This window comes from Hemitrygon akajei, chromosome 5 (genome assembly GCF_048418815.1).
Source record: "Hemitrygon akajei chromosome 5, sHemAka1.3, whole genome shotgun sequence".
NCBI lineage: Eukaryota > Metazoa > Chordata > Chondrichthyes > Myliobatiformes > Dasyatidae > Hemitrygon > Hemitrygon akajei.
Window position 1 is genome coordinate 191,817,757 of NC_133128.1, and position 22,976 is coordinate 191,840,732.

At 39.8% G+C, this 22,976-nt stretch overlaps 1 protein-coding gene and 1 long non-coding RNA gene across 4 annotated transcripts in view; one reads left to right on the forward strand and one right to left on the reverse strand.

Moving 5' to 3' along the window:
- The window catches only part of LOC140728602 (uncharacterized), a 68,115-nt gene that overhangs the window by 29,311 nt on the left and 15,828 nt on the right, over nucleotides 1–22,976 (forward strand). The window contains exons 2-6 of one of the 2 annotated variants that reach the window (XR_012099115.1): nucleotides 4,675–4,970; nucleotides 10,553–11,181; nucleotides 12,714–12,859; nucleotides 17,773–17,903; nucleotides 19,506–19,634. This is a non-coding gene — a long non-coding RNA (uncharacterized lncRNA). The remainder of the gene's footprint in view (nucleotides 1–4,674; nucleotides 4,971–10,552; nucleotides 11,182–12,713; nucleotides 12,860–17,772; nucleotides 17,904–19,505; nucleotides 19,635–22,976) is intronic. The other variant, XR_012099114.1, reaches the window with a different exon arrangement.
- The window catches only part of LOC140728601 (inactive dipeptidyl peptidase 10-like), a 1,645,453-nt gene continuing 1,641,391 nt past the window's right edge, over nucleotides 18,915–22,976 (reverse strand). For both annotated transcript variants that reach the window (XM_073047583.1, XM_073047584.1), the window contains exon 26: nucleotides 18,915–19,608. In XM_073047583.1, the coding sequence (XP_072903684.1) occupies nucleotides 19,471–19,608 (138 nt within the window). In that variant the 3' untranslated portion in view covers nucleotides 18,915–19,470. The remainder of the gene's footprint in view (nucleotides 19,609–22,976) is intronic.

The window sequence follows — 22,976 nt, forward strand, 5'->3', positions numbered from 1 at the left end:
AGATACGTCAAACTGCCTGAATTCCACATTTCTCTCTGTAGGAAGAGCATGGGCCATTCTTAAATCTATTGTAAACTTCAAAGTTCAAAATACATTTATTAGCAAAGTATGTATAAATTAATGCAACCTTGAAATTTGTCTGCTTACAGGCAGCCACAAAACAAGAAATTCCCCAAAAAATTTTTTAAACGGACTAAGGCCGAAAGTGCAGAGAAAAGGAAAAAAGCACAAATCGCGCAAACAATAAAAGGAAGTAATAGCATTCCGAACCAAATTGAATCCATAGATCTGGAGCTTAGAACAGCCAGAATAGGCCCAAAGCCTCAGTGTCAGTTTTTCATAATAGTGGAGCAAATCGTCATGAAGTTCGTAGACACAAAGCGTGTTGCGGCCAGAGCAGTCTCAAAGCCTCAGCGCTGAGGAGAGAGGAGGAATTCGTCACGGAACAATACCGGCTATAGTAAACTTGTACATTTTGTGACTTGTGTTTGAGCAGAATCAACATTGTACACCATAGGAAGAAAACTATAGTGTTATTTTATATTTGATGTCTTGAAAGAGAGAACATCCATGGATATGATGTGCCAGTTTGGCTGTGTTTCAAATACTAATCAAACTTGATGGTGTATTACATATCCCTAGTATGTGCTTGTGGCACAGATTTTAGATGAAGCATGCATGAGATTTGAATCTTTCATATTTCATACTTCGTGAAGCTCTGCAGAGAATTACACATTCCACAAGCCTATATCTTCGGTGTAATAGAACAGATAATTGAATATTTATAATGTGCTGTGGCTCATACAGGCAGTGTATCAAATTTAATAACAAATTTAATAATTAGTTATAATAGATATAACATTGAACTCTGTACTTCTAATAATTATACTTTAATAGATATAACATTGAACTTTGTACATTAACATTATTGTTAGACAAAGACATAATCTATCATTTTACTTAACTAAACATGGCAAGTAAACGTGATTTGCAGTAGATTACATCATTAACCTTATCTTGCTAAATAGCACGAAAACCTAGGAAGACTGTAATGTCCTGGTGAAACCTTTCATCATGCTCCTCATTGACAGTGCTAAGATTTGAATCGAATTGACTTTATTTCGTACATCCTTCATATACATGAAGAGTAAAAATCTTTTCGTTACATCTCTGTCTAAATGTGCAATGTGCAATTTATAGTAATTTATAATAAATAGTAAGTACAACAGGGCAGTCGATATAACATAGAAATACAATTGTATCCGTATGAATTAATCAATCTGATGGTCTGGTGGAAGAAGCTGTCCCGGAGCCTGTTGGTCCTGGCTTTTATGCTGCGGTACTGTTTCCTGAGTGGTACCAGCTGGAACAGTTTGAGGTCAGGGTGACTCAGGTCCCCAATGATCCTTCGGGCCCTTTTTACACACCTGTCTTTGTAAATGTCCTGAATAGTGGGAAGTTCACACCTACAGATGTGCTGGGCTGCCCACACCACTCTCTGCAGAGTCCTGCAATTGAGGGAGGTACAGTTCCCATACCAGGCAGTGATGCAGCTAGTCAGGATGCTCTCAATTTTGCCCCTGTAGAGTGTTCTTAGGATTTTGCATATCCATACCAAACTTCTTCAACAGTCTGAGGTGAGAGAGGCGCTGTTGTGCCTTTTTCACCACACAGCCGGTATGTACAGACCATGTGAGATCCTCAGTGAAGTGTATGCCGAGGAACTTAAAGCTGTTCACCCTCTCAACCCCAGATCCACTGATGACAATAGGGGTTAGCCTAAATCCATTCCTCATGTAGTCCACAACCAGCTCCTTTGTTTTTGTGACATTGAGGGAGAGGTTGTTTTCTTGACACCACTGTATCAGGGTGATGACTTCTTCTCTGTAGGCTGCCTCATTATTATTTGAGATTAGGCCAATCATTGTAGTGTCTTCAGCAAATTAATACTGTGTCTTCAACACAGTATGGGTATACAGAGAGGAGGTTTAGGACATAGTCCTGAGGGGCACCTATGTTGAGGGCCAGAGGTGAGGGGGCCCACTCTTGCCACCTGCTGGTGATCTGACAGTAAGTCCAGGATCCAGCTACACAAGGTAGGGTGAAGGTCGAGGTCTCTGAGCTTCTTGTCGAGCCTGGAGGGAATTATAGTGTTGAATGCTGAACTGTAGTCCAAGAACAGCATTCTCACGTAAGCATCCTTCTCCAGGTATGTAAGGACAATGTATCAACAGTAAGGCCAGTAAGGATAATAGATATGGCTATTGCGTCATCTTTTGATCAGTTGTATTGGTAGGTGAGTTGTAAGGGGTCCAGTGTGAGTGGTAACATGCTGTAGATGTCGTCCTTGACCAGCCTCTCAAAGCTTTTGTTTGTTATTGAAGTGAGTGCGACAGGACACCAGTCATTCGGACATGTTACCTTGGTCTTTTTAGGTACAGGAACAATAGTGGATGTTTTGAAGCAGGAGGGGACTCTACACTGAAAAGGGAGAGATTAAAAGAAGTCTAAATGGGTATGCAGAAAATTAATCTATAGTGACACCTTGCACTTTGTGGTTTTGTATGCTTGAAGCATGTTGTCGACCAGCTGCACACAGTTTGGTGCTCTGTAGTTGCCAAGAAAATTTTCAGCAGTATCCTTGAATGCCTTCCGTATGGTTTTCTCCAGTTCCACTAGAAATTCTTCAAATTGCCTGTCATTGATAACCTGTTTGATTTGTGGACCACCAAAAATGCCTTCCTTAACCTTGGCATCAGTTGTTCTGACTTGAACAATGAATTGAGATAACAAGATAAGCGATTTATAACCATATGACAATTGCAGATAGGAAAAAGTCCATCTCGGCCCTTCTAGTCCGTGCCAACGCTTACACTCACTTAGTCCCACTGGCCCGCACTCAGCCCATAACCCTCCATTCCTTTCCTGTCCATATACCTATCCAATTTTACGTTAAATGACAATATCGAACCTGCCTCTACCACTTCTACTGGAAGCTCTTTATTTAAAATAAAACAGGTGTGTGATAGGGAAATTTTATGGTGATTATCATGATCAGCAGCTGAAAGTCCATAAGATACACCCAACAGTTTTCAGGAAATTAAATTTTTGTTGTCCGGTGTTATTGGTGACTGGCTGTCAAGCAGGATGTTGATAACGTGGAACAAACTAATGTATTTGAATATTAAGGATAGGTGGTTAGAAATATATATATTTCATCATCAGGAGCTATAGACGGGTGCGGTGTTCAGCATCAAGTTTTAGGATAGGGATCAAATGAGAGGGGGAATGACTTGTATGACGCTGAAGGTCAAGAAGGAAGATTTGTCCTGTTAACATACCTCTTCTTTCCTCTAAAAGCTGATACCCACATTTCATGTCTTCAACCAATTCTTCCTACAGACAAAAAAGAGCTTCTAGCAAGATGCCAAAGGCCAGTACTGCCTTCCTCCTTGTGATTTTTGAAGAAGGTCTAGAGTAGAGCAATAAAATGTTTGTTTATTAGCTGAAAGTTACAAGCAATCTCCAGAATAACATTGTTTTTATGTTGGTGAAGTATTGACTGGATTTTCCAGAAAGTAAGTAAGATTCAATTCAAAAGTCTTCAAGTCTGTAGTAGCAAGTGGCCATACCAGATGATGTATTTGTAAGTAGCATTCAATTCTTGACAGTGATTTGATTACCTCCAGTCAACTGGTTACTGTTGGCAGAAACTATTTAGTCAAGCAATAGCTGGCAATTCAGTTTTGGTACTAAACACCTGTGATTATGTGTCAAAAAGTGTCCCTCCAGGTGTCCGTTTCTATTACAAGTTTCAATATCTTTACTGTCTTGTAGTGCACACGTGGTATTGTAGTTCTCAACATGGTTATCTCAGGAGCCCTTGCTCCCTGCTTCACTAAATTTTGATTTACACATGTATAGCACTCTGCCTGCCGCAACCCCATCCCCCTACATAATTTCTCTTTAAACTTTCTGAAGGCAGTGAGTTGTAATTTTGACATGCTGTATATAACCCTCAGGTTCTGTCGACTGCATAAGTCTAGGGATGACAATCTTTGGCCCCACCAAACATACGACATTGAGATGCAAAACCTCCTGTTTGTGTGGACGCTGCATGATGTGTTCCCCTGTTACAAATCAGTACCACAAAATAACAGACAGTACACCATATGCAATTAAACCATTTAGCTTTGTAATTCTTAATTTGACTAAAGGGTTAGTAAAGAAAAAAAGAAAAGGGTCCATTTTAATTAAACAGTCTAATGTGCACAAGTTGGAGCTCATGGTTTCCCTTCCACTGCTCCTCCATCGATTTCCCTGGGCTTTGTCGACTCCCGACCCACTCCGTCCACTCCTTTCTGGTTTCTACGACCTCTGCTTTCTGGCATCTTCCGCCAAACAAAACATCCAGATCACCTTGGTGTTAAGCACACAGCCAGAAAAAACACACTCTGCTCATTGGACGGCTCATATTCCAAAGCACCCATTATCTCTAGTCATAAACCAAACACTACTGCTACAGAAAGACAATTACATTAGTAGTGAAACCTTTCCCACGGTGTTACATGTAACCTGAATTGTCCTCACCGCGGAGTCTCAGGTTAGGAGAAAATGAAATCAAAATTGGATTTTCAGTTTAAAGTCAGGGCTTTATGCTTTGTCTCTTGGCAGGGTCACCCATGCCAAGCAGGTCAAGGGATCGAGGCCAGACTAAGAGTTGTCCACCAGTCCTCCAGATTTAGAGGTTCAGCTCAGGACTAACAACCCTAACTGGTAAAATAAAACTGTCACGGAAACAACAATGAAGAATCCTTCTACATCAGAGTGCAATGGTATTTCCGAGTCCCCACCTGGGATTTGCATGACTGGCAGTAGTGAAAACCAAGAGGAAGCTACTGACATGATGAAGGAAGCCCTGAACACCAGAGGTAGAGGACCGGCATTGCTGCTTTAAATGCCAGCAGTGTGTAAGTAGCTTCATATTATGTTTTGAAATAGAAGAAAATTCACCTGAATAAATTTATTACCAGCCTTTATTTCTTTCTTAAGCTGGGTATTAAAACAGGGGGTTATGAATGACATGATAATGGGTTTCATCACTTTAAATTGAAATTGAAAAAAATATTAGCAAGGAAAGGATTTAGCACATGCAAGAATTCATCGGCCACATGGAAAGGTAGGACAATCTATTAATGATCAAAACAATATCACGTTTTAAACTTGATACGGGTACCTATGTGACCTAAAAGCAATAATGATAAGGAAGGACTTGAACTGCAAAATACGGGGTCAGAATGTACTTGTCATTTGCTGGAGGTTTGATATGCAGCTATCAAAGTTCACTGTACATTTATTATGTACACACTGTGCAATCTTGAGATTTGTCTCCTTACAGGCAGCCTCAAAACACAGAAGCCTCAAAAGAACCCATCCAGAAAAAAGACTGTCAAACACCCAGTGTGCAGAGAGAGAGTGAAAGTGACAAATGATGCAAACAATAGAAGTAAGCAAACAGCATTCACAACTGGAATGTTATGGAAGACACAATGCCAGACATCATTGCAAAAGCCACAGCTCAACGTAAAGCCGAGTAAACATTGTGAGGCCGCAGGTGCAAAGCCAGGCATCACTGCAGCTAGCACTACAGTTCAGCACAGAGCTGAGTAAATGTCTCGGAGCAGTGAATAGAACCAGCCTTCGCTTCAACTCCAGTTGTGACACCCTGACCATTTCAATCTGACCCGGCACGTAGATCATCCAAACATCAGGCCATTCCTAACTCTTGGACCACTCTGAGGCCTGGATCCTGCCGCGACGATTCAGCCTATAGTTGACCTTTCAAATCCAGGCTGGCACAATAATCGATCAGACATCAGGACTTCTCACACTCTTGGGGATGCCCAAACTCTGCTTTGATTCTTCTTTGATCCTGACTCAGCTTGCCATGACCAGGCCTTCCCTGCGCCAACCGCCACTGTTCACTTCCGCTTGCCTCGATCACCCTTTGAACACCTCTCCATTATTCATGTTGATCGTTATTAAGTATCTAGTAGCTTCCTTTGTTATTCATTATTTTCTTTAAATTTACAGTTTAAGATGGGCGCTGGTGCCAGATGTTGAAGGGTGTGAAGGAAGAGAAGTGAGTGCAGTTACTATTACAATGGAGAAGGTGCTCAAAAAGCTGAAATTCCTAAGTCAACCAAACCAGATAAGCTGCACCCTAGGTTTCTGAACGAGGTAGCGGTAGAGATTATGGAGGAATTAGTAATGATCTTACAAAAATCATTGGACTCTGGCGTGGTGCTAGAGGACTGGAAAATTGCAAATGTTACTCCACTCCACAAGAAAGGAGCAAGGCAGCAGAAAGGAAATTATAGACCCATTAGTATGACCTCAGTGGTTGGGAAGATGTTTGAATATGGAGTACTTGGTGACACAGGGAAAGATAGAAACATAGAAAATGTACAGCACAATACAGGCCCTTTGGCCCACAAAGCTGTGCCAAACATGTCCCTACCTTAGAACTACCTAGGCTTTACTGATAGCCCTCTATTTTTCTTAAGCTCCTTGTAGTTATCCAGGAGTCTCTTAAAAGACTCTATAGTTTCCACCTCCACCACCGCCACAGGCAGCCCATTCCACACACTCACCACTCTTTGTGTAAAGAACTTACCCTGACATCTCCTCTGTACCAGCTTCCAAGCACCTTAAAACTATGCCCTCGCGTGCTAACCACTTCAGCCTTGGGGAAAAGCCTCTGACTATCCACACAATCAATGCCTCTCATCATCTTATACACCTCTATCAGGTCACCTCTCATCCTCCTTCGCTCCAAGGAGAAAAGGCCAAGTTCACTCAACCTATTCTCATAAGGCATGCTCTCCAATCCAGGCAACATCCTTGTAAATCTCCTCTGCACCCTTTCTATGGCTTCCACATCCTTCCTGTAGTGAGGTGACCAGAACTGAACACAGTACTCCAAGTGGGGTCTGACCAGGGTCCTATATAGCTGCAACATTACCTCTCAGCTCCTAAATTCAATCCAACGATTGATGAAGGCCAATACACCATACGCCGCCTTAACCACAGAGTCAACCTGCACAGCTGCTTTGAGTGTCCTATGGACTCGGACCCCAAGATCTCTCTAATCCTTCGCAGTGCCAGGAGTCTTACCATTAATACTATATTCTGCCATCATATTTGACCTACCAGATAGGACAGATAGGATAGGATATAAGATAGGACAAAGTCAGCATTGTTTCCTTAAGGGAAAATCTTGCCTGACGAACCTGCTGGAATTCTTTAAGGAGATTACAAGTAGGATAGATAAAGGGAATGCAATAGATGTTGTATATTTGGACTTTCAGAAAGACTTTGACAAGGTGCCACACATGTAGCTACTTACCAAGTTAAGAGCCCATGATATTCCAGGGAAGTTACTGTCATGGTTAGAGCAATAGTGATTGGTAGGAGGCAGCGAATGGGAATAAAAGGATCCTTTTCTGTTTGGCTGCCAGTGACTAGTAATGTTCTACAGAGGCTGGTGTTGGGACTGCTTCATTTTATGCTGTATATCAATGATTTGGATGATGGAATAGATGGCTTTGTTGCCAAGTTTGCAGATGATACGAAGATTGGTGGAAGGGCAGGTAGTGTTGAGGAAACAGGTAGGATGCACAAGGATTTATACAGATTAGGAGAATGGGCAAGAAAATGGCAGATGAAATACAGTGTTGGAAAATGCACGGTCATGCACTTTGGTAGAAGAAATTAAAGTGCGGACTATTTTCTAAATGTGCAGAAAGTCCAAAAATCTGAGATGCAAAGGGACTTGGGAGTCCTTGTGCAGAACACCCTAACGATTAACTTGCAGGTAGAGCTGGAGGAGAGGAAAGCAAATGCAGCATTATCATTCATTTCAAGAGGTCTGGAATATATAAGCAGGGATGTAATGCTGAGGCTTTGTAAGGCACTGGTGAGGCCTCACCTTGAGTATTGTGAATAGCTTTGGACTCCTTAATCTAAGAAAAGGTGTGATGGCATTGGAGTGGGTTCAGAGGAGGTTCACCAGGATGATTCTGGGAATGAAAGGGTTATCATACAAGGAATATTTGATAGTTTTGGAAGGGGGGGGGAATCTCACTGTAACCTTTCAAATGTTGAAAGGCCTGGATATGGTAGATGTGGAAAGGATATTTCCCATGGTGGGAGAGTCTAGGACAGGAGAGCACAGCCTCAGGATAGAGAGCGTCCATTTAAACCAGAGGTGCAGAGAAATTTCTTTAACCAGAGGATGGCGAACTTGTGGAATTTGTTACCACAGGCAGCTGTGGAGGCCAGGTCGTTGGGTATATTTAAGGCAGAGCTTGAAAGGTTCTTGACTGGACACAGCATCAAAGGATATGAGGTGAAGGCTGGGGAGTGGGGCTGAAGCGGGGAAAATAAAGGATCAGCCATGATTAAATTGTGGAGCAGACTCAATGGTCCTAATGGCAGAATTCTGCTCCCATGTCTTATGGTCATATTGTCTTTGTTTCACGGCTATCTGGAGAAGACAAATTTCAGAGTTGTATATAGATGCATACTTTGATAATAAATGAACATTTGAATATTCCCTTGATGGCAGATTGACCGGTACATGTAATGACTTGGGCAATTTTGACTCCCCGTTGCAGAGTCTTCCTATATGCCACATTGCAGTTTTTAAACCATGTAGTGATGCAGGATCCATGTAGGATACTCTCTACTGCACGTCTGCAGAATGATGTAGTATAGATGCACATAGTCCAGCTCTCTTCAGCTTCCTCAGAAAGTAGAGGCATTGGTGAGCTTTCCTGATTGTGTAGGATTATGGTAGCATATGAAATAAATAAAACAAAACTAAGTTTTAAAACCTTGTAATTTTGAAATATTTGGTGAAATTTAGAATCCATTTGCAAAAATTATTTTTTGTGGGCAAAAGTGTTGTTTGGCAATTACAGCTACTGATAGCTTATATCTGTTTAAAAGCCCAGTTATACTTTATTCATCAAGGACTGTGATGAGTCATTCAGACTCAAATAACTTTTTAAAAATTATATAATGGATTAGACATTATGCACGTTGGGTATGTTTATTTTGGTAAAGGACATCTATAGAGTTAAAAAACAAATTATGACTGCACTTTGGACAGGATTTTAAATTACATTGTCCAGCCAAAGTCCAGGTTGGAACACTCTGCAATTCCTGTGGATGGATGTTGTGTGGGTAGGGCTGAGACATAGACCAGAGATCCCCATGGTCAATGATCGAGGTTGGCAGGCCCTGTGAACAAGGCTGGTGAATTCCCAGGTCTGCAGGTCCCAGGATCAGAGGTTTGTGCAGGGAACATGAGCCCCCAGGTTGCCGATTCTCGGGATTGGAATTCAAAGCCCATGATCGACAAAATTTGAGGTTGATACAGAAGGCTCAAAGACCAAAGTCGCTGAGTCTGGAAGTTGAGGCCCCTGGATCGGCATGCCTGTAAGTCCAATATCTGTGAGTCTGGCCAGGGATTGGAAGTCGGAGGCCCAGAGGTGGCCTGTCTATGGGTATTAGTGGGAGGGAGGGAGATAGGGATTTGTTTTACTGTTTTATTTTGTTGGTTGTCTGGTTCTACTGCATGTTATGTTAGCACTGTAATGTCTCGCTGTCCTCAGCACATACTTGGGTAGTGTTGGTTGTTAGGCACAGGATTACATTCAGCCAGAGACTCATTCCACCGAGATGTAACACTGAGTGTCATAGGAAGTCATTCCTACCTGTGGCCATCAAACTTTACAACTCCTCCCTCGGAGTGTCAGACACCCTGAGCCAATAGGCTGGTCCTGGACTTATTTCCACTTGGCATGATTAACTTATAATTATTTATGGTTTTATATTGCTATATTTCTTCACTATTCTTGGTTGGTGTGGCTGTAACGAAACCCAATTTCCCCTCGGGATCAATAAGGTATATCTGTCTGTCTGTAATGGAAATGATGAATTTCACTGTTGGTTTTGATGTGCATGTAATAGATAAATCTGAATCTGAAACCTTGTTCATGGTTTGTTTTTTGCCTCTAAGCTTGACTATCCCAGAGGATTCCTGAAGGGCTTACTTGGTCCACTTTTTGTCAAATTGGGGTAACCAATAACCTTATTTACACTACGTTTACTTACCTTTTGTCCGTTTGTCTGTAGATCAGTATCTCTTGATAAAGTAATGGAGCAATTTTAAAATTGTTTGAACATCTCCCTGCGGCATTACTCTGCCCTTTCATTGAAAGGAGTTACAGTTTTACAACAAATGAAGGTTGTTTTTCATTTCTGCCCAGTTCATGATTCTTGTATCTAATTTCTCCATTGTTGGTAGTTTTGCCTTCGGTTCAATAGACTGCTTTTCAGAAACTCAAACCCTACTATTTACCCAAACTTTCCAAATATGCTTTGGCTTACTGTTTTATTGATAGCCCCCCTGGAATACTTTGCATTGTAGTCTTATAGGTTGTTGTATATCTGTGAATATCTCTTTTCTCACTTTATTTTGCAGTTATGTGCACATTCTTTTGGAGAAGGCTGCGCCACAGAAGATGGGACAAATTGGCCCAATTCTTAGCCAGGACAAAAATTAAATCTTGAAATGTAACACCAAAGAACAGTTATAATTGCTGTCCTATAATTATGATGCAAACACACAGCTCTGAGTTTGTTTTAAAAGGAAGCGTGCCTTTTTTCCGGTAAGATGGAGGTGCATGTGTACAGAGCAGCCTCTCAGGGTCCAACCAAAGGTGCTTTTCTCTATGTAAAGTTGTTTACAATCTAAAGACTATTCTACTCCGAGAACATTGGGCATTTCATTTGTGATCACAAGACTGTGGTGGGCAATGATCATGTATGTTGCCACAGGCCTGTTCCCCTTGTCTGGTGGAGAGACAGTTGACATGGGAGCTGTGTTGCTTCGGCTGAAGCGAGAACTTGGCCTCAGGCCTAGGGTTTGCCTGCTGCTGCAGACCAAGTGAGAGACACGGAAGCATGACAGCATGGTTGAGCTTGGCTGGGGCCTGGCCTCGCCCATCAGTGCTGCCCTCCCATGTTCGAGTGGTGGAATGACAGGCTAGATTGAATGCATCTGTACACTGCCCGGAGACTACCGTCGATTGCTGGACATCGTCACTCAGGGTATGTACTTTATATGGTTTTTTTTGAGTGAATAGGCTTCTTTGCATGATATTTTGAATTATGTTATTCACTATTTTTGAATGCTTGCTTGCTATTTTGAATGTTTTACACTGTGGCCCAATGTTTTCAGCTGTATCTATGTATGGTTTTACTTGATTTGATTTGAATGTGGACCTTTGTAAGACTTCATTCAATTTATAAAGGGAAAAATGCTGCTGTTTGTAAAATAAGAGGAGATATTACACTGGCAAATTTGTTTGGAAAATGGTTTTTGTGCTTGTAATGCCATTCTCAGGTTTTAGCTCAAAATCACTATTCTGATAACATATTAAAAATGAAATGATTTAAAATGTATTTAATTACTTGCAAACTATGAAATTTTGAGGAAATTTTAACAGAGCTGTCAGGGCCTCATTTTGCTGAGGTGCTGATTCCAGATGCTCTTCCTTGTCAGAAGTTTTGCAGAATTGTAACTTGGATGATAAGGTAAGGTTCTGCTGTAAAATTCAGGGAATTGGCAATCTGTCCTTATCATGAGGAGCTCGGTTGGGAAATTGTAAAGGCATCAGGGGTTTTCATGTTCATGCCTACTTGTATGCAAGTTCTGAGCATTGACAGGTGGATTTGTTGGCATTCTTCAGGAAAAATCAAGCGAATATTCCTTAATTCTTGTGTAATACAACAATCTTAGATTGTTTGTTTGGTTTAATGAGAAGTATATTGGTACAGAACTTCCACTGGTAATGGGCGAGCTGTCACTTCCCTAGTGTTATTACTGTGCCAATGCACAAGCAACTTTTGTGTACCAGAGATCTGAAAGCCACCCTCAGTTAAGTCCTTCTCTGCAGGATCTAGTGCTGCAGTCTAGGCAGAGATAATCAACATGGAATGCCAATATACCAATGGTATGCCAATATCTTAATCTCTTCCATGGCTGTTTTCACTGCAAAATACTGTAACCATTAAGCCTACTGATGGTTAACTATTAATTATTCAGTATTCTATTAATTGTTGAACAGCTTAGCTGATGTGAAAAATTGATTGTTATCCTCTCAGAACAGCATTTACTTATTCGATGACTTCATTTAATAATAAAATATACTTTTGAAAGATTATAATAGCTCATTTTTGCCTTAATCCTATTTGCCTATCTTAATATTTTGATTTCTGTAAAAATAATATAAATTGTATGGTGAATCCTTAATTCTTTCTTCCCGATTTCTCTGTTATTTATTTATTGAATGAGACGCAGCACAGAACAGGCCCCTTTGGCCCTTCAAGCTGCGCTGCCTAGCAACCCCCTATTTAACCCTCGAATAATCATAGGTCAATTTATAATGACCAATTAACCTACGAACTGATATGTCTGTGGACAATGGGAGAAAACCCATGCAGTCATGGGGAGAACGTACAAACTCATTATAGGCAGTAGTGGGGATAGAACCTTGGTCTGCTGATACTGTAAAGTGTTGTGCTAACCACTATGCTACCACACCACCTACTTGCTGAATTCTCTCTTCTTTACACCACAGGCTGTGATAGAATATATCAAGGTTACCTAATCTGCTAAATCTGTAATCTGCATTGCTAGAGCCATTCTTTCTCCGCTGATTGTGGGCCATGAAAATGGGTGGAAGATGTAAATGCAGTTTGGAAATCTTTAGCTATTATTTCTGAGGTAAGTCAATAAGTAAAATAAGTATAAAGTACATTGTCATTAGGTATGTTATCTCAGTTATATTTGGTGTATTAAATTGTACTAATATGCATCTTTGTGCATTTGTCAATGAAACAATGCTTAGAACGGGGGTTTCCAACCTTTTTTATGCCATGGACCCCTACCATTAACTGAGGGGACCGTGGATCCCAGGCTGGGATCCCCTGGTTTAGAATAATTTCAGTTTTTTTAGTTACTGTTTATCATATGGAAAGGGAAATGTATATTATTTTAAAATAATTTAAACTATGTTTCATTTGCATTTATCTCTTATCTTAAGATAAATCAACCCTAAAAACAAAATCTGAAAGAACTGCCTATGCTGTTTTAAATTGTTTAATTGAAATTGCTTAATTTGAATCTTTTCAAAGTGAATGTACTTTACTCTTACAATGATAGCTTATTTGCAATGACATTTTCTATTGTAGACTAAATTTCAAAGTGACCTCATATCATACAGTATTTTAATGCATTTTTGAAAATATCCTTAAGTGCAAATGTTAGTCTGGTTAAGTCCATTTTCTCTGTGGCAGTTTAATATCAAACCATGGCATGTTCCACTAGGGTGAGTTGCACAAGAGCTATGGTAGAGTGTGTTAGAATACCACCTCTGTTACATACAATCCTACAGCACAATACAGGCCCTTTGGCCCACAATGCTATGTCGAACATGTACTTCCGAAATTACGTAGGGTTACCCTTAGTCCTCTATTTTTCTAAGTTCCATGTACCTATCCAGGAGACTCTTAAAAGACCCTATTGTAACCGACTCCACCATCGAAGTTAAGAACCTCTTTTAATAAGCTAAGGACGTATTTGCTCCTTTCTTTCGATTGATGTCTTTCCCTTTAAGTACCTTTTACTCTGTAAACACCAGGAATGTAAATATTTTGATGTAACTACAAATTATTCAGCAATTTTGAATAACACATTTTAAATATCAACAGAATACACATTGAATCATTAATAGTATTTTATTTTTGTGCTACTCAGTAATAATGTTCAATGTAGCTACTTAAGTCTTCTTGCAAAATATTCTACCAGGTAACTTAGTAGTTTAAAAATATCACCTTTCAAAGCGTTTCCCCACTCAGCTACTGAATCACAACAGAATATTAAAAAAAGCAAGGGTGAAGGAAGGAAAATAATATGAGACTGATAATTGCAAAATGGCGGTGCAGGCTCGAAGGGCCGAATGGTCTACTTCTGCACCTATTGTCTATTATCTATTATCTATTATAATTGGTTTGTTTTTTTAACTATAATATTTGGTTTGGTAATAAGATAAAATAAACCTTTCCTTAAAAGATTTTGTAAAAACCATTCATATTCTACATATTTACAAATGTAAAATTAGCATTCTGAGAGACTTGAAGAACTGGTTAAATTTTCAGAATACAATCTTGTTCAGTCATTAAGAGTCTTATTGTTCTGAAAGATTTTGGCCACATGATGGCACACTTGTAATTGTTGAGCATGGAATGTGACATACAGTATTGTGAACTTCCACATGTGAATTTGTGGCTTTAAGATTGTTAATTATTTTGCATTACTAAACTATGATATAGGATAGCTTCCTCAGAGATTATTTCCATCCTGGCTCCACAGAAGGGCTACTGTAGTGTTACCAGAGTGTTTTTAGTCATTATGACAGTTAATGTACTTACTGAAATACAAATCAGCACACACAAAATGCTGGAGGAACTCAGCAGGTCAGGCAGCATCTATGGAAAAGAGTAAACAGTCGACGTTTCAGGCCGAGACCCTTCATCAGGACTGAGCAGGAAGGGGGAAGACACCAGCATAAAAGAGGTGGGGGGGGGGAGGGTGATAGATGAAGCCAGGTGGATGGGAAAGGGAAAGGAGAAGGACTGGAGAAGAAGGAATCTGATGAGAGAATAGAGTGGACCATAGGAGAAAGGGAAGGAGGAAGGGTCCCAGGGGAAAGTGACAGGCTGAAGGCAAGAGTGGGGAATATAGGGAGGGGTGGAAAAAATGTTTTACCAGAAGGGGAAATCAATATTCATGCCATCGGGTTGGAGACGACCCAGACAGAATATAAGGTGTTGCTGCTGCACCCTGAGGGTGGCCTCATCATAGACTGACATGGTGGAACAGAAATGCGAATTAATATGTTTGACCGTCGGGAAGTCCAACCTTTGTTGCATGGGTCGGAGGTGTTCGATTGTAGCACAATTTACAACAGGCTTCACCAATATAGAAGAGGCTGTATTAGGAGCACTGGATAGAATAGATGATCCCAGCAGATTCACAGGTGAAGTGTTGCCTCACCTGGAAGAACTGTGTGGGGCCCTGAATGAAGCTGAGGGAGGAGATGAATGGGCAGGTGTAACAGTGGGGCTGCTTGCAGGGATAGGTGCTGGGAGAGAGATTAGTGTGGAGGGATAAATGGACAAGGGAATTGTGGAGGGAGACATCCCAGTGGAAAGTGGAAGGGGGAGGGAAGCTAAGATGTGTTTAGTAGTAGGATCCCTTTGAAGATGGTGGAAGTTGTGGAGGATGATGTGTTGGAAGCAGAGGCTCAAGGGGTGGTAGGTAAGGACAAAAAGAACTTTATCACTGTTCCAACAGCAAAACGATGGGATGAGATGGATGTTTGGGAAATGGAAGAGATGCAGGTGAGGGCAACATTAATAGTGGAGGGAGGAGAACCTCATTTTTTGAAGAAAGAGAACATCTCTGATGTCCTGGAACGTTAAGCTGTATCCTGGGAGCAGATGAAGTGGAGGTGAAGAAACTGAGAAAAGGGAATAGCAGGGGATAGGGTGTGATGAGGTATATTCAAGATAACTGTAATAATCAGTAGGTTTATAAAAGATGGTGGTTGACAGTTTGTCTTCAGAGATGGAGGCAGAGAAATTTGAGAAAGGGGAAAGAGGTGCTAGAGATGGAACAAGTGAATTTAAAGGCAGGGTGGAAGTTAGAGGCAAAGTTGATGAAATTGCCAAGCTCAGCATGGATGTCAATGTAGAGGAGCAAGAATATTGAAATATAAGTCCCTATGATATTGCTCTCAATGTTGTTAAACTCATGCAGTTTTTCTGCCTGTGGATTTAATTATGACTTGAACAATGAATACTGAAAGATACACCAATAGTAGAAGTTGGAAAAATCTAGAAAAGATTTTAATGATGATTCTGAAATATCATCTTTCTGAAGGTTGTACCATTATGGAAAGTTAAATAGATGGAGGCTTTTAAAATATAATTATTTATTATTATTATTTTTAATATATTATGAAATCAGATGTGGTAAATAACCCAAGTTACAACCTTGTTGCAGACAAGAGAACCACTTTAGTTCTTGGGATGTTATCTGAGGTTGTGGTAGTTTGCCCATAAAACTCTTAGCACTTGTTAAGTTCTCATGCCAGATGATGAGTCTGATCTCTGCTAAACTGAAAAATATTATATTGTTAGATACAATTGAAGTATAGAAAATTTTGATTTTCAACCTGTCAGTAACTCAGTGACAATTTGTGACGGACAATACCACAGCTGTTTTTACAAAGGTGTTCTACATTGTCACAGCAGTGCTCAGTCAGGACAGACTGGAGAACTCGTTTAGTGAGGCTTTATGGGTAGAGCTGAGGAAAAAGAAAGGCATGACCACATTATAAAACACTCAGCAGTCCATGGGATTTAGAGGAGCAAATATGTAGAGAGGTCGCAGACAGTTGCAAGAAATATATGGTTGTGATAGTAGATGATTTCAACTTCCCACATATTTTCTGTGACTCTCATACTGTAAAATGGCTGGATGGGAAAGTGTTTGTCAAATGCTTTCAAGAAAGTTTCCTTAATCAGCACATCGAAGTTCTTGCCAGAGAGAGTTTGATACTAGATCTTCTATTAGGAAATGGGACAGGGGAACACTTTGCATTTAGAGATCTTAATGACTTTAGCTTCAAGGCCAATTTTGATGTTATCTGAAAGAATCTGTCCAATGTGTATTGGGACAGGTTGTTTTCTGGCAAAAATATACTTGGTAAGAGGGAGGTCTTCAAAAGTGTCGTTTTGAAAGTGCAAAGTTTGAATGTTTTTGTCAGAACAAAATGTAAGGATAACAAGTTTAGGTAAGCTTGGTTTTCCAGAGATATCGAGGTCCTATTTTAAAAATAAGATAATGCATTGCAGATACTGTATAGGCAGGTAGGAACAAATGAGGTACCTGAGTACAAGAAATGCAAGAGAACACTTAAGAAGGAAATCAGGAGGGCTAAAATAAGACATGAGATTGCTCTAGTAGACAAGGTAAAGGACAGTCCCAAGGGCTTCTACAGATTTATTAAGAGCAAAAGGATAGCAAGGGACTAAATTAGTCCTCTGGAAGATCAGAGTGGTAATCAATGTGTAGAGTCAAAAGAGATGGGAGAGATCTCAAAATGGAATTTTCACATCTGTATTTACTTGGAAAATGTACACAAAATCTATAGTTGTGAGGCAGTAGAGCAGCAAGGTCATGGATCCTATGCAGATTACAGAGGAGGAGGTCTTTTCTGTCTTGAGGCAAATCAGGGTGGATGAATTCACAGGGCCTGACAAAGTGTTCCTTTGGACCCTGTGGGAGGTTAGTGGAGAAATTGCAAGGGCTCTTTCAGAGACATTTAAAACATTCTTAGCCCTGGGTAAGGTACCAGATGATTGGAGGAGAGCTAATGTTGTTCTGCTTTTAAGAAAGGCTCTAAGAATAAGAAAGGAAATTATAGGCTGGTGAGCCTGACATTTGTAATGGGAAAGTTATTGGAAGTTATTATAAGTGACCGGATATATAAGTATTTGGATAGCCAGGGACTGATTAGGGATAGTTAACATGATTTAAGTGTGGTAATTTATGTGTACCCAATTTTGCAGAGTATGTTGAGCAAGTTGCCAGGAAAGTTGACGATAACAAGGCGGTGGATGGTGTCTTCAAGGCCATTGACAAGGTCTTATATGGGAGGTTGGCCAAGAAGATTCAGTCACTTGGCACTCAAGATGAGGTGGTAAGTTGGATTGGACATTGATTTCACAGAAGAAGCCAGAGCATGGTAGTTGAGTGTTGCCTCTCTGACTGAAGGCCTGTGACTAGTGGTGAGCCACAGGAATTGGTGCTGAGTCTGTTGCTGTTTCTCATCTATATCAACCATCTGGATGATAATGTGGTTAACTGTATCACCAAATTTGAGATGACACCAAGATGGGGGTTTAGTGGACAGTGACGAAATGCTTGTCATGGCTTGCAGTGGAATCTGGACCAGCTGGAAAAATGAGTTGGAAAATGGCAGATGGAATTTAAAGCAGATAAGTGTGAGGTGTTGCACTTTGGGAGGACCAACATTTGGTAGGTCTTGCACAGTGAGTGGGAGGGTATAGAGTGTGATAGAACAGAGGGATTGATGAGTATAGGTCCATAATTCCTCAAAAGTGGAGTCACAGGTAGATAGTATCATAAAGAAACCCTTTGCCATATTGGCCTTCATAAAATCAATGTATTGAGCACAGGAGTTGGGATGTTATTTTGAAAACGTATAAGACATTGGTGAGGCCTAATTTGGAGGAAAGATGTAAATAAGATTGAAAGATTTCAGAAAAAGTTTACAAGGATGTTGCCAGGAGTTGAGGACCTGAGTTGTAGGGAAAGGATGAATAGGGCAGGACTTCATTCCCTGAAGCATAGAAGATTGAGGGATATACAAAATTATGAGGAGAATAGATAGGGTAAATGCAATCAGGTTTTTTCCACTGAAGTTGGGTGAGAGTAGAACTAGAAGTCATGGGTGAAAAGTTTAAGCAGAACACGAAGGGACCCTGGGTCGTGGGGGTGTGGAATGAGCTGTCAGTGCAAGTGGTGGATGTGGGGTTGATTTCATGAAACTTGAACAGACGGAGGGGTCTTATCCAGGTGCAGGTCAATTGGACTAGGCAGTTGAATAGTTTGATACAGACTAGATGGGCCAAAAGGCCTGTTTCTGTGCTGTAGTTTTCTATCACTATGACTCTGACTCTAAAGAGAATTGTATAAATTCTATTTATTTATTATGATATAAAGAGAACTTGGATGGTTTTAAATCTGCAAATCACAATGTCTGACAAAAGGATGCACATAATAATTTTATGCCACATTTTGTGCAAATGATAGAACAAAATTAAAAATAAAATAAATATGTGCATTTTCAATGTTTGTTCATACTTCAGTTATTATTAACATATACAGTAGTGAGGCCAAATAAAACACACATGCATAATAGGTGTAGGTGACATTTGCACAATTGGAATTCTGCTTTTTTAAAGTGTACTAACAGGTTTGATGCACTCCCAAAACAGTTTTGCTGTTCCTTTTCAGATAATCTTGGACCTGGCACATGAATTTCAAGTCCTTTTTGCCAGTTATCAGATTAATAATCTCTATAATGTGCTGTTCCTGTAAATTTCTTGTAGTTGCCCTCTCACTTCCACATTTCCACCAACAGTGGTATTTGATGCGGGGTTTTGAGTGTTCCAGACTGTTAGTTTTGTCTTTACAAAGATACTTAGAGTTTACTTTCTTGTTGTTTAAAATTGTTCTTCATTTTATTCATCCTCCTCTGGTTCTTTCTGTAATACAGGCATTTCTTGCTTGAGGCACTCTCTGAAAAAGTTGAGGATTGCACTGTACATATGCCGTTTGCTTTTTTCATCTGTAATAAAGTGGCCTTCATCTGGGTAAATCTGTCTCGCAAGTAAAGGAGTATTGGGTAAGAAATGATGAAATGTTGTTAAGAACATATTAATAAATTATATTTTAAATGTGACCACACATGGGTATAGAATTATTAGTATTTAATAAGAGATTCTGCAAATTAACAAAATTCCCATATGTCATAAACACAAGAGATTCAGTAACACACACAAAATGCTGGAGGAGCTCAGCAGGTCAGGCAGCATCTATTGAAGTGAATAAACAGTCAATGTTTTGGGCTGGGACACTTCATCAGGGCTCACGTCATTGTATATTTTATTATGAATGAAGAACTTGTTGATTATAAGGCGTCAGGAAGTGAAGTGCTCTTTAAAATTTGTTAAAGACAGTTGAGAACAATATTGAAAATATTGCTTTTTCCACCAGAGTTATATTTGTACGTGTAAGATTAAGTAAACATATTTAAGAATTTGGGTGTCATTGGGTATTTTAATTACAACATTTAAAAGACACATGGATAGGTTGAGAGGGAAATGGACAAACTCGGTTGCTACTGGGTCAACATGGATGGGCTGAAGGGCCTTTTCCTTTGTTGTAGTACACTATAAAAATAGTCTAACACTCCACATTCATTGCACCTGCTTAATATTTCAGTCATTCAAAATTAAGCTAACAATAATTTTTAAGCATTTTTAATGACTACTAAGAAACCTACCTACTGGGACATATTGTCCAGTCATTAATGATTATCATATCAATGCTCAGATGCTCTTCTTTCAATGTTCTGTATTTAAGCTTTATCTCACTTTAAGGCTGTAGATCCCTTTGACTAATTAAAAGATCAGCTTGTCTTCCTTTTTGTTGGTGTTTCTTAATCTGAAGTTCTAATACTTCCCCACTTTATCTTAACTCTACCTTCCCCAGCACCAAGGCTGCAGTTTGTGGGGTAAGTTACCAAATTTTACCATTGAGTGTCTTACTAGTTTTAATATTACACAACTGAAATAATACTATAAGACATAGGAACAGAAGCAAGCCCACTGAGTCTGCTCCACCATTCCTCCATGGCTGATTTATTATCCCTCACAAAATCCATTCTCCTTTGACACCCTTATTAATCAAGAACCTATCAACCTCAACTTTAAATATACCCAATGACATGGCCTCCACTGCTGTCTGTGGCAATGAATTCCACAGATGCAGCACAAATTAGTTAAAGAAATTCCTCCATCTCTGTTCTAAAGAGTGTCCTGCTCTGAGGCTGTGTACTTTGTCCTAGACTCCTCCCAACAAAGGAAACATCTTCTCCACATCCACTTTATTTAGGCTTTTCAATATTTGATATGTTTCAATAAGACTTCCCTTCATTCTTATAAACTCTAGTGAGTACAGACCCAGAGTCATCAAGTACTCCTCATATATTCACCTTTTCATTCCTAGGATCATTCTCCAGAACCTCCCCTGGACCCTCTCTAATATGAGCATATCCTTTCTTAGATAAAGGGCCCAAAAGTTCTCACAATAATCCAAGTACAGTCTGACCACTGGCTTATAAAGCCTCAGTATTACATCCTTGCTTTATATTCCAGTCCTCTTGAATTGAATGCTAACAATGTGTTTGCCTTCCTTACCACTGACTCAATTTGCAGGTTAACCTTTAGGGAATTCTGCACAAGGACTCCCAAGTCCCTTTGCACCTCTGATTTCTGAATCTGCCCCCCATTTAGAAAATAGATTATGCCCTTATTCCTTCTGCCAAAGTGCATGACTATACACTACCATAAACTGCGCTTCATCTGCACTTTGCCCATTCTCTGATTCTAGGTTCTTCTGCAAATTCCATGCTTCCTCAACATTAATCCTAATCCTAATCCACTTTTTGCCTCCTGCCAGTCAGCTAATCTACTATCTATGCTTGTATCTTTCCCGTACCATGGATTCTTATCTTGTTTAGCAGTCTCATGTGCAACTCTTTGTCAAAGGCCTTTTGAAAGTCTAAGTAAATAATACTCACTGACTCTCTTTTGTCTATCCTGTCTGTTATTTCCTCAAAGAGTTCCAACAGCTTTGTCAGGAAAGCCTTCCCCTTACGAAAAGCATACTGACTTTGGCCTGTTTTATCATGTGCCTCTAATACCCCAAAACCTCATCCTTAATAATGGACTCCAACATCTTACCACTGAAATCAGGCCAAGTATGTAAATAAAATGAAGTAATGGAACATCATGGTCTAGAAAGGGGCACGAGACAGGGTTGTGCATGGTCACCACTACTCTTCACATTATATCTGGAACCATTAGCTCAATACATCAGACAAAATGAAGATATCAGGGGAATTACTATTAAAGGGACAGAGCATAAATTGGCTTGTTATGCGGATGACATTTTGATCTATCTAGGGCAACCAACATACTCTTTACCTAAACTGATGCAATCCTTTGAACAATATGGTCAATTATCAGGATACAAGATCAACATAGATAAAACCCAAGTACTTTCATATTACTATAACCCACCAAGAGAAATTGAAAGTAGATACCCCTGGGCATGGCACACAGAGTCTTTCAAATATTTGGGCATCATTATGCCAAAAGATATGGCAAAATTATCAGAATGTAATTATCAGCCTTTATATAAAAAAATTAAGGAAGATGTGGCAAGATGGAACCTGACTCCTTTTTTCAGTCTCAGTTCAAGGATTAAGTCTATTAAAATGAATATACTGCCCAGACTGTTATATCTCTTTCAGACCCTACCAATAGAGATTAATCAAAATCAACTCAATGAATGGAACAAGATGTTATCAAGGTATATTTGGTAGGGTAAAAGCCCTAGAGTTCATCTCAAAACTTTGCAATTAGCAAAGGAAAAGGGGGGATGGGGCCTACCTTCTCTTAGAGATTATTATTTTGCAGCACAGTTGAGAGCTGTGATATGTTGGTGCAACCCATCATATGACACTCAATGGAAAAACATTGAGGAGCAGGTACTTCCCATCCCCATACAAGCAATTTTGGCTGATAACAACCTGCAAAGGTACATAAATACTATTGATAACCCATGGGTGAAATTGACTCTTAAAATATGGAAAACTACTATAAAAGAATATCATCTAGAGGGAGATATTGCAATTCTTACATGGTGTGCATATGATTCAGATTTTAGACCAAATAAATTGGATGCTAGATTTAAGGACTGGACAACTAAAGGAATAACAGTTCTTTGCAACATAATGAAAGAAGGAACACTGTTCAGTTTTGAAATGCTTAAAGAGAAACACTTACTAGAAAAACAAGATTTTTATCGGTATTTACAGATGCGGCAATATGTTAATAAGACGCTTAAAAATGTAACCAAGGCAAGTACATGCTTGATAGAGCAATTTAGAAAAGCATAT